This window comes from Lycium ferocissimum, chromosome 4 (assembly GCF_029784015.1).
Source record: "Lycium ferocissimum isolate CSIRO_LF1 chromosome 4, AGI_CSIRO_Lferr_CH_V1, whole genome shotgun sequence".
Lineage (NCBI taxonomy): Eukaryota > Viridiplantae > Streptophyta > Magnoliopsida > Solanales > Solanaceae > Lycium > Lycium ferocissimum.
The window spans coordinates 24,872,110-24,883,606 of NC_081345.1; the positions used below are offsets into that span (position 1 = coordinate 24,872,110).

At 34.2% G+C, this 11,497-nt stretch overlaps 2 protein-coding genes across 2 annotated transcripts; one reads left to right on the top strand and one right to left on the bottom strand.

Annotated features, from left to right (window-relative positions):
* The first annotated feature begins 2,251 nt into the window (after window positions 1-2,251).
* LOC132051921 (uncharacterized) lies at window positions 2,252-3,835 on the top strand. The gene has a single exon (XM_059443194.1). The coding sequence runs from the start codon at window positions 2,394-2,396 to the stop codon at window positions 3,690-3,692; it is 1,299 nt and encodes a 432-aa protein (XP_059299177.1). The 5' UTR covers window positions 2,252-2,393; the 3' UTR covers window positions 3,693-3,835.
* Window positions 3,836-7,463: 3,628 nt separating this feature from the next.
* On the bottom strand, window positions 7,464-10,287 carry LOC132051922 (homeobox-leucine zipper protein HAT4-like). Its single transcript, XM_059443195.1, has 4 exons — window positions 9,917-10,287; window positions 9,176-9,495; window positions 8,676-8,755; window positions 7,464-8,084 (listed from the first exon to the last, which is right to left on the bottom strand). The coding sequence occupies exons 1-4, from the start codon at window positions 10,104-10,106 to the stop codon at window positions 7,739-7,741; spliced, it is 936 nt and encodes a 311-aa protein (XP_059299178.1). The 5' UTR covers window positions 10,107-10,287; the 3' UTR covers window positions 7,464-7,738.
* Window positions 10,288-11,497: the final 1,210 nt, after the last annotated feature.

Here is an 11,497-nt window from a genome sequence, read left to right on the forward strand (position 1 = left end):
GTTTGCCTCTAATATCTTGCATTACATTAACATTCGTGTATCTACACATAGATGGTGCCACAGCAGGGTGCTTGGTAACCAAAAATTTAGATACCTGAAACAACATGCCAAAAAACACGTATGATTAACATATATCGACTAAATGTACTTAAAAAATACACACAAAATAATCATCAACAAAATAATAACCGAATGTACTTAAAAATCTTAAAAATCAACGTAATAATCCGTCAACAAAATATACACAAAAATAACTGAATGTACTTAAAAATCTTAAAAAATCACAGTTATGGTGAAGAAAAATACGCACGAAATAACTGAAGAAACAAGTGTAAAAAAAACACAGAAAATATACTTAAAATGCACACAAAATATAGATCTGTTTAATTCATAGATCTGTAATAACTGAACAAAAAAAAAGAACTAAATATACTGAAAATACAACAAAAATATACCTCTTCATCATCATCCTCATCCACATTACGTTTGGCTTTAGCAATTTTCTTGCCCTTAACATTAACAACATTGTCACCACCTTTCTCTTTTTTGTTTCTCCATTTGAGAAACATTTTTCAATTTTTCTTGTTGTTTACTCTTCGAATCAACATATTCCTTATAATGCCTAGGATCGTTAATTCTTTTTGAACGATTCTCAAAGATAAAGAGCCAATGGCAGTTTGATGTTGAGAAATTCCCAAAGAAAAATTAGGAATCGCAAATTCGGGTTCTATACCTGTATTTCTCATCGGAGTAGCAGCTTTCTTAGTCATTCCAATTGAATCTAAGAAAAAACAACCAAGAACAAACACTGATAGTTACTTACTTAGACTTGCATTCCCGATTCAAACGAAAAAAAAAAAACCCAAAATATAGGTTAAATACACGGTAAAAAATAAAAATAAAATCAGATAGAATCTTACTTTATTTTGGGAATTAGATTTGAAACGTGAGAGAAATCAATGAGTAGTTAATTAGAGATATAAAAGGAAGTTGAATAATTGAAAAAGCGATTTGAAATTGGATGAAAGTAATGGATATGGTGAATAATGGCGTCTATTTAGGATGAAGGAGAGAGACACGTTTTTTTTTTTTGTTAAATTTAGGGGGAGTGGGAAGTTATCAGATGAGTGGTAAAAACATGGTAGCTATGTGAAGTAAATATGATATATTTTAGCTACTAAATATAATTATTGAAAAGTTTAGTTATGTTCCATAAATAGGTAATAATGGAACCTATGCCAAGTAAATTTTACATGTTGTTAATCACTCATCCTTCTCTATATCTTATTTCCTTTGATCCGTATACAAATCATGTTGCACCAAGCCCACATACAAAACTAATGGTAGTAATAACCTATCTGTATTGGCAGTGTAAATTTTATAAAAAGTTATCAAAGTCATCCTACTTAACATATTTGGCACTCTCGTTCTCTATCCTGGAATCCCCTCCCAGCCTTCAAAATTCACTGTATTAGTTAAGGTATACTGGACAGTAAAAGCAAAAGATTCATTACGTTAAATATATATGTACAATACTAAAATCTCAGATCTAAAAGTTAAATGGCAAGACATACTAAGCTTTATTTTGTCTATTTACGCCAAACTTAAACTTGCTTGGTTTATTTTATTTAATTATCGAAGTGTTCAATTCTCAAAAGTAATTTTTCTTAACCTATGCAATTGGTTTGTTTTGGTTAGGTTTTTAATTAAGGCACTAGAAACTAAAGGCACTTTAACAAATGATTATTTTACCAATGAGTAGCAGTCTCGCAGTAGCTATCAATTTTAATTTTTCGTTAGAGGGACAATTACGTGTAAAGTATCTTCATTTTCTAACTCAAATCAAATATTGTCCAAACGTCTAAATCAACAAAAAAAATAAAAAAAATTCATCCTTTCTCACCAACAATTAAAAGAGAGCGAATTATTAATGAGGATTGTGGTGGAATAGATAAAATTTTCATTCTAAAAGAGAGATTTAGATTCTAGTCTTAGAATGAATATCCTTAATGAAATGGATAGAATTTCTTCATTTGAGATTCTGATTATAGTCCTGCACTGGAAAAATCCAGAGCATTTGCTTCTATATGATATCGTTAATTCAAACTTCAAAATAAATACTGAATACCGGTAGGAATTTAAAAAAAACAAAAAAAAATGTAAGTTGAGACCCTAAAAAGGACAAGAATAAAAAGACTGGAATGGTTAAAGAATAAATAAAGCAAGGCTTCTAATCATGTCACTTCTCCCAAAATCTTTTTGATCATCTATCACTCTCACTCCTTTTCTATGCTTAGGCCTTAAGACTTCTCGCCTTCATCTTCTAGTCTTTTTTTCACAGTCTACAACATATAAAACAAGATCCAAAACCCAACCCAAGCTTCTATCTTTCAATGGATCAAGATACAACTCCTTACATCTCCAATAAACAGAAATCAAACTGTGAATTAGTTCCACCAAAACATGCAGACCCTTGTAAGTTCTTTAATAATTTTCCCTTTAAAGCCATGCTAGTTTTGATATTTCTAGTTGCACTTCCACATTTTCCTTTGGAAGCTCCTGAAATCATCACCCAAACTCTGCATACAGGAAATTGGGAACTTGTAGTTCAGCTTATTTTAGTAGGTATAGCTGTTTCTTATGGCTTATTCAGCAAAAAAATTTATGATGATGAGACAGAAAATGAATATTTATATAGTAGTTCAAAGTTTGATACTAATGTTCAATCTAGATTACTTCAGGCTTCATCTTTTTTTGATGATGAAGCTGAAAACCATGAAGTGTCTGATGAAAATAGAGTTCAGACTTGGAATAATTATCAGTACCATAGTGGTAAACCAGTAGTAGTTGTTACTAAAGAAAGTGCTAAAATTAGTCCAAGAATTGTTGAAAAGCCTTTGCTTTTGCCAATTAGGAGTTTGAAATCTCCTGTTCCTGAGCCTAACTCTACTACTACTTCACGAAAATCTATTTCTACTACAAAATCCAAGATTTCATCTCCAAGAAAGTTGTCCGCGTCACTTTCCGTTTCATCAGAATCTCAAGCCAAGATTGATCAATTTGATCACAAAATTGTGAGGAAACAGAGTTTTAACAAATCTTCTGTTTCACCTCCACCACCACCACCTCCTCTGCCACCGGCACCGATTGTTAAGAAATCTAATCTGTTGAGATCAAGCTCTATCGTAACGGATGACAAGGGTTCTTCTAAAAAAGAAATGAGGAGAAGTACTAGGAGTGTGCCATTTGAATTGAGCTCGTACAAAGGGAAGTCTGTTCGAACAATTAGGCCATTTGTTGGGGCTGCAAGAGCAAGAGTATATGCTAAAGATAACGTAAATGGAGAGACAGAGAAAGCTGAAGAAACTTTTGTCGACAAACAGACGATAGAAAAGCAGCATTATGCACCAGAGCCAACAATGATGGATTTTGGAGGGGAAGAGAAGAAAACATCTTCTCTTGAAAAGTTAGTAGTGGAAAATGATGACTCAGAGGATTGCTTTGAAAAGAGCGTGGAAAATGTAGAAGTAGCACGCAAGAATGAGAGTGATATGGCAACTGAGGGTGTTCCGGATAATGTAGACAAGAAGGCTGATGAGTTTATAGCTAAATTTAGGGAGCAAATCAGGCTTCAGAGAATTCAGTCCATCCGAACATCGGCTGGGCAGCCTGCTAAAGAGCTACTCCAGTAAAATAATCTTGTTCAAAACTGAGGTGATACAAGAGCTACTTATCAGTTGTCAGTCTTATGGAGTTATGGTTAGGGCGTTATTGACTTGCCATTAGAACAATCTTATGGTTAGCTAGGTAGTAGAGAAGTTATCTCCTTTTTTTTTTTTTTCTTTCTTTTTTTCTTTTTTTTCTTTTTTCCTTTGCAGTTTGTATTTCCAAATTTGAGGTTTCTAATCTAGTACTTATAAAAGGATTTTAGTGTTGTAATTGTAATGTAGCTACCTGTGTCTCCACCAGTAGTTGATGTACTACCATGAGGCAGAATGCGATCATAAGAAAATCTTTTGATTCCCCAGGTTTTATGTTGATTAACCTGGTATTGTACTTCTGTTCTGAAAAAATATGTCTGGTATTCAGAGATTAGCAAGTACGTTCTGTTATATGTTACTACTATCAATTCTTCATTCATGATCAATATTATCCGGTCTATGTTTTTCTTTCCGGTAACTAACAATATATTAATCACCAAGTGAAAGTCAATTAAAAAACCATAGCCAAGCTTATAATGAAACTTGCTATCTCATGAACTAGACAACAGCAGACAAAGTTAAAAGGGACAACAATCTGAGGATCACAAGACTCAAAAACCATAACTATGCATCAATTGTGCACTACCAGCAGGAGCTCTAACATTGCAAACATATGCAACCTACCTAGCTGTGCTTTCCACATCTCTAAAAGACTGCTGAAAGACTCATAAATTTCTCTCAATCCGAATAGCATGTATGACATCTGCAAAGACCATTCTGAAGAGGATAGCCTTCTGTGATTTGGCCTTGCCAGCTGAAGTAGCCCACACCATATACTGATCTCAATTTGCACCTATTCCGGTATATATCACTAACATCTACTTTACTTTTATATCAATTTTTTTATAGCAAGGAACGACTCATATTTAACGCAGTAGTTAAAATTTACTGGTTGTGCTCTGAAGTTAAGAACTGAGTAAATCCCATTTTTTACGAGTAAATTTGCAGGTACTCCAATCAATTTGTTTCTCTTTTACCATCTTAAAGATTATGCTAAGGAATCCTCAACACACTCCCATGTCACATTTGCCAGTTTTCCCAACTCTTCATGTCATTTTCGATTTGTGAAGGGTAATAACTGTGAGAAAACTTGAGATAGTTACTTCACCAATGGATGTTAAAATATATAAAAATTGTTGAACAATTTTCCCAGTTTGTCTCTGTGTACCTGTTTGTTCACTCATTAGTCACTACCAAACCAAGTTGATCAGTTGAATATTACTACTATAAAGTTTACATCTTAAAAGGTTAAGAGGAAGAACATTAAAGTTCATGCACTCTGGGTCAATGCATGGGACTTATTAATTACAATTACTAAAAGAAGAGAAGAATCATATGAGATCCATGTAAATAACCTTAATTCATGATGCTGTCCAAGTATGTCTATATCCCAAAAGTCCTTCAGGCAGCCACAAAGCAGAGTACACTGTTCCAAATTGGACTACATTATTATCCCATGATTGTGATTTCCTAGAACAAAGGCCCGAGAAGTTTGAGATTGGGTTTGAATTTTATCAATTAAGTCCACGTCTCTACCCAAACATCTCCTTATTGGACTGCCTTTAAGTCTTCTGTAACTTAAATTTCAGACAACCATGTAGTCAGAATTCAGTCCATAATTACAGAGTTACCTGGTAACTATTGCTGATGGGAGGTGGTAGGTATCTCCAGTGGCGGAGCCAGGATTTCCTCTAAAGAGGTTCAAAATATGAAAAATTAAACACACAAAGAAGCCAAAGGGGGTTCAACATCTATTATATATACATAAAAAATAATTTTAACCACGTATAAACAACTTAATTTTTCGCCGAGGGGGTTTCTCAGCCTTCTTGGCGCCGCCCTGGGTTCCCGTGAAATTAGTCGAGATGCGCGCAAGCTAGCCCGGACACCACGGTTATAAAAATAAAAATAAAAATAAAAAAGATTCAGTCCATAACTGGACTCTATCTCGGCTACTGTTGCATGCCCCCGGCCCGTTTCATATATTGGACTAAGCTTGTCTAATTTAATTGAATTTTAAAATTCGATTGAATTGGTTAATTTTAAAATTCAATTGAATTGGTTAATTTTAAAATTGAATTAAATTGGTTAATTGTAAAATTGAATTAAATTGGTTAATTGCAAAATTGAATTGATTTTTTAATCATAATTAGTATGTGAGAAGAGTATAAACTAAATTTAGAGCTAATTACTGTACTTAAACTTCTGTCATTGCTTCTTCTTCCATATAATTAGCATTCTTTCACAATCAGAGCTAATTACTATACTTAAACTTTTGTCATTGGTAGAGAAGAAGCAAACAAATGTATGGGTAAAGATAGTAATAAGTTTAGCTCTTTTCGTGCAGAAATTGCAAGTGATGAAGTGAATGAATAAGTTTGATTGTAATTGTGAAAGAATGCTAACTAAGTAGCAACACAGAAGTTCACCTAACTATGAGTAATGATCTCTCAAAGTCATATTTCTTTTATTTGTAATAACAAGGTCACCCAACTTTTCCTGTATCACATCAAAAGTCACTCAATTAATATTTGACCAACAAAATATAAAATGACATTTAATTTAGTCCACATGAACTTTTTTTTTTCCTCAGTCCACATGGCAATAAGACCCGACCCGACCTAAACCCATAACCCAAATTAATCCTTATTAATTACGTTACATGCTTGCAAAATAAATCCATTAGGGTGCTCCTATTCTGATTAATTATTAGTGTTGCCAATATATGATAGGAGTACGATTTATGGGTCAGAAGGAATGGCCAGACTGTAGAAACTACATTTACTTAATGTCGTTAAAAATATCCTTAAGGACTTCGCTGATAGAAGGAAAAAGAAGACGACACGATTTCCATAAAATTATTGACCATTTTGTATTCAGAGAGAGTGAAAATTTGTTTTCATTAATAGAAAATAGGGTTAATTTGGGTTATTGATTTGGATCGGGTCGGGTCTTATTGCCATGTAGACTGAGAAATAAAAAAAGAAAGTTCACGTGGAATAAATTAAATGTCATGTCACATTTTATTGGCCAAATATTAATTGGGTGACTTTTAAAGTAATAAAGGAAAAGTTGGGTGACGTTATTGTTAAAAAAAAAAAATGACTTTGGGAAATCATTATGCATAGATGGGTGACCTTCTGTGTTACTATCTCGTATAACACATATAGAATTACTAAATATATCATAGACGGCTCTTTGATCTTGTGAGTTGTGTGCACAAAGTTTTTGGACCTGCTTTTCCTTGAACATCACAGGTAAAGTATGAGAATGTATGCAAAATATTCTTATAACGTAGCCACTGTTTCAAGTGGTGGCTAATGGTCATAGTTGACCACTGATGTCTGATCCGAATATCGCAATGGAGAAACTTGCATTTTCAGTCTATCAAGAATAATCTATTATGTCATCAGCCTTTGGTTTTGTATTCGATCTTTAAGAGTTAAATCCTTGATTTTTGCTGTGTTGTTAGAGCATTTATCCAGCTTTGAGAATTTTATCATGTTTAGCTCAATATTCGAAGAGAAAAAATCCCGCAAGATGAGGAACTAAATTCCAAAAAGATTAGGAAATCCTGTCTGATGGTTCAAGGTTGTTTCTTTTTTAAATTCCCTCAACCTATAGTTCAAATCAAGGCAAAGAAACAAACTTCTCAAAATTATATTACTGTTAAGAGTCACATTGAACAAGTTGATTGTGATAAAGTGATTGGGTATCCTTGCATTACTTTACACCAAAAAGCACTACTCTTCTCCAGTCCCCACAAATAATGATGTTGAAATGGGAAAGAAGGAACTATTACTAAATAGAGTAAAATGACATAACCCTAATTAGTCAGCAAAAGAAAAATTGGAGGGTCAACAATAAAAGCAAGAGATTTTCTAGACCCACCAAATCTCCATAACCTCAACAACCTTATCTTAACACATTATTCCTGCCTACACATTATGGTACTCAATATTCACAATTTGTCATTGTCACTTTTGTCTTCCAAATGTAGGATAAGAGTCCATTTGACCAAATTGCCCTTGTGAGATGGCTGTGGGGGCCCACATGTTTAAGGGCATAGGTTGTTGCTGAGGTGGACCAACCCGCTGGGGCGGGATGTTGACAGGTGTATTTGTGGGGCCCGACGCAACACGCTCACATGAAGGACACATGGTGAGGGTGGTGGGAGGGGTCATTTGCATGTAGAATTGAGGTGAAAGCTTTAGTGCCCTTAGCTCTTGAACTTCCTTCTGTAATCTCCTGTTTTCTTCTGTCAGATTCTCAACGCATCTCTTTAAGAATTCGCAGTCTACTTCTGTTTGCTTCAATTTTGTCCTGTATATCCAAAGAGATCATTTTTAGAATATTATTCTTGAATACTAGTATAGGAGGCGTCAAAAGATGCTATAGAAGTACTGTGATAATATAGGTTGATTGGGCACTTCAAAAATATTGTTGCACTCATCTCGAATCCTTTCGAAAAAATTCACACACTCATCTCGGATCCTTCCAAAAAGATTTGACACATACTGGTGATATTTTTTTAAAAGCCTGAACAACATATTTCTTGTTTAAGTGAGTTGGAATTTTAACATTTCTCATTTGGTGAAAATGTTTTCACCTCAGCTGTATCTGGTGTCCGGTCCCCACACTAAATTAAGTCCTTACATATTTCTTGTTTAAGTGAGTTGGAATTTTAACATTTCTCATTTGGTGAAAATGTTTTCACCTCAGCTGTATCCAGTGTCCGGTCCCCACACTAAATTAAGTCCTTGAATCATTAGCGTGATTTGGTTGTCACATTTAATATGTGCAGTTCAATCTGTTGCTCATTATTATTGCTATGATTGTCTACATTAATTCTTCTTATTGTACCCCATTACAGAAATAAAATTAAAGAGACTTAATTAGAGACAAAAATCTCACCTAGCTCTCCTATTCTGGAACCACACTTCCACTTGCCGTGGCCTTAATCCCAGTCTCTTTGCCAAAGCCAATTTTTGCTTCTGCAGATGTAAAAAAAATTCATCAATACTAGAGTTTTATGTTTATACACAGAAGATGTAAGAAATATGGAGGCTTTTACGCCGTATAGCCGTCCATCAAAATAATAGCCAGGAAATATACATTTTTTATATATTAATTGCAATATACAAAAATATATACATAATTAATTTATATTTTTTGTATATTGGCCAGCAGCTTAATTATTATTTTTGGACGAGCAGCTAATTATGGAAGAGTCCCAAAAATATTTGCACTAACAAGTAAATCTCTTAATAAGTATTGCTACTATTGTTAATCTAGAAAAATAGTGCTGATCTGATATTATAAGTTAAAATTTAATCTATATTATAAGTGTGTGTATATATATATGTATATACATCCGTAGTAATAATGTTAATGATGTTAATCAAGGAACTTACAGGATTGAGTGTGTGGTGTTCCTTAAAGCTATCTTCAAGAATGGCAGACTGTTCCTTCGTTAAACGGAGTTTCTTTCTACAAGTTTCTCCGTCTTCCTCATCACTAATGCCACGAGAGCTAGCCCTTTCCATTTCATTATCCTCACAGTTGTTTGCTTCTCTCTCACTTCGTTTATTTCCACTCACACTTGAAATAGTGCTGTTTGGAGACGACACGCCGGCTTCCTCCTCGGCGTCCACCGTCGTTGGCATCCTGTTCACGTCGATTCCCTTTAGGAAACTCCTCGTTTCCACTAATCTGCATGTCTCCGAGTTTCGATCTGCAATCAATATAGAAGAAGAAAATTTAGACCCCTTTTTTAGATCAATACTACCTCTGTGATATTATTTTGAGAGTCAAAGTCACTCGTGAATTCAGACATACAATCTTTAAATTTTTTTCAAAAATATGTATTTAAAAATTATGTAAAAACTGCTACAGGTCACAATAATTAACAACTTGCTAATAGGTCACCGTCAAAATAATGGTTTGACTTTCGAAATTCGGAACACATCATATAAAAGGACTTAGAGGAGGAAAAAGATCATTTTTCACTTAACTTTTGGTTTTTGAAATAACAGAACAGCAAAAAGAGTATGAAAAAATGCATAATAAAAAGTGGTTAAGGAAAAAGTAGGTAGAAAGAAATGAGGATTTTGATCATCAGATCTGAAGTTTTTCTATAGATCAAAGTAACATACCTGACGAGGTATCAGGAAATGAGTGAGTCCAATTAGGAGATTTGTGAATGAGATTGAAGGCAGAAATAGGAGAAGGAGATATTGTTGAAGGAATGAGATTTAGTTGCATGGGATTAATGGTTGTTGTCTTCTTCTCTGTTGAAAAGCTTAGGCTGAGACTCAACCCCAGATCTTCTTTTTCCATCATCATTTTAATTAATTTCTCAAAACACTATAGCTCTTTGTGACTGCTCTAACGGGTTCTTGAAAATATATACTCTACAATTGTGTGTATATAACAGCTTCTGAAAGAAGGTTTGGGATTTTGTGAGAATTAAATTGGAGATGTCTTCTTGAAGAAGAGAGAGAGAGTAGATAAATGGACTTTGCAACCTGAAGAGTGGAGGTGTAATGAAGGGGGTTATATATAGGAAACAATGCAATGCTTTTTTAATTTTTTTAATTTTTTATTGATAAAGACTATATATTATTATATATTCCTAATAGTAATACAGTTGCAAAGTGTAATAGAGGGGTGAGGATCACCTCCAGTACAAGTTGCTCCAGGAATGTTCAAGGGAGCTTTGGATGATTGCCAACTGTCCAAAAATAATTTACATGGCCAGGATTTTGCTTTACCTTTTTTAACAATTCATTTTATATTAAATAATGTTTGTTAAAATATCTTTTTCATAATAAAAAGTTATAAATAAAATATATTTTGATTCTACTGCAGCTCCTACTTCCATGAACTCACCGGTAACTCCTACCTCCATTACTGCCACAACGAGGAAAACTAATAAGCTAATTAGAACCTCATGATTGTTTACCCCGAATAGTGGATAACAATTAAATAATGATATGTGGTTAGTTTAATTATAATATAAGATAATAAAAATAATGATATGTATTAATAAGTAATAGCAATAGAATGTACGGAGCCCGTGATTTATATTAAGGGATGTCAAAAAATATAGATATGTCATGACCCAGGTTCGAATACGAGACCTTAGGAAATTTTAACCCTTGCAACCCCTTTAGCTAAACCTTCAATCAGGTTTGAGAGTGTGTCAACACAAAGTATATATACCTATAAAACCAAAATTTTACCTATCTATACAATGTAATTTTCGCCGAGGCGGGTGTCGCTTGACACCCGCTGCACATGGCGCCCTAAGCCCGTTAATAGAAACTAGAGAAGAAAAGTTATAGAAAGTTGTGGATTGGTCAGGTCTAGGGGAAGCTTTTTTTTAACCGAGCCAAAATACTTGATGAAATAATGTGCCGCTTTGCTGATTACAATTTTCTTGAATAGTAAAAGCTAACCTAAAAAAGGAGTAATTAATTCCTTCCCTCTCTTCTAAAATAACCTAACCCTAGACCAATCTTGTATTATTTACGGCGCGAATGGCGACCACCCACCCCCGGGTCGGTCTGCCATTGACCAACACCACAAACGACACTACACCTACTCTTAATTTTCTATCCGGCTTTACAACCACCCCCGTGTGGAAGCTTTAAACCTTAAACCTATAACATATCTACATGGGGAACCAACGTTTGCATGGACAAAGAAGGAATTTGAGGAATTGTCGCGACGTC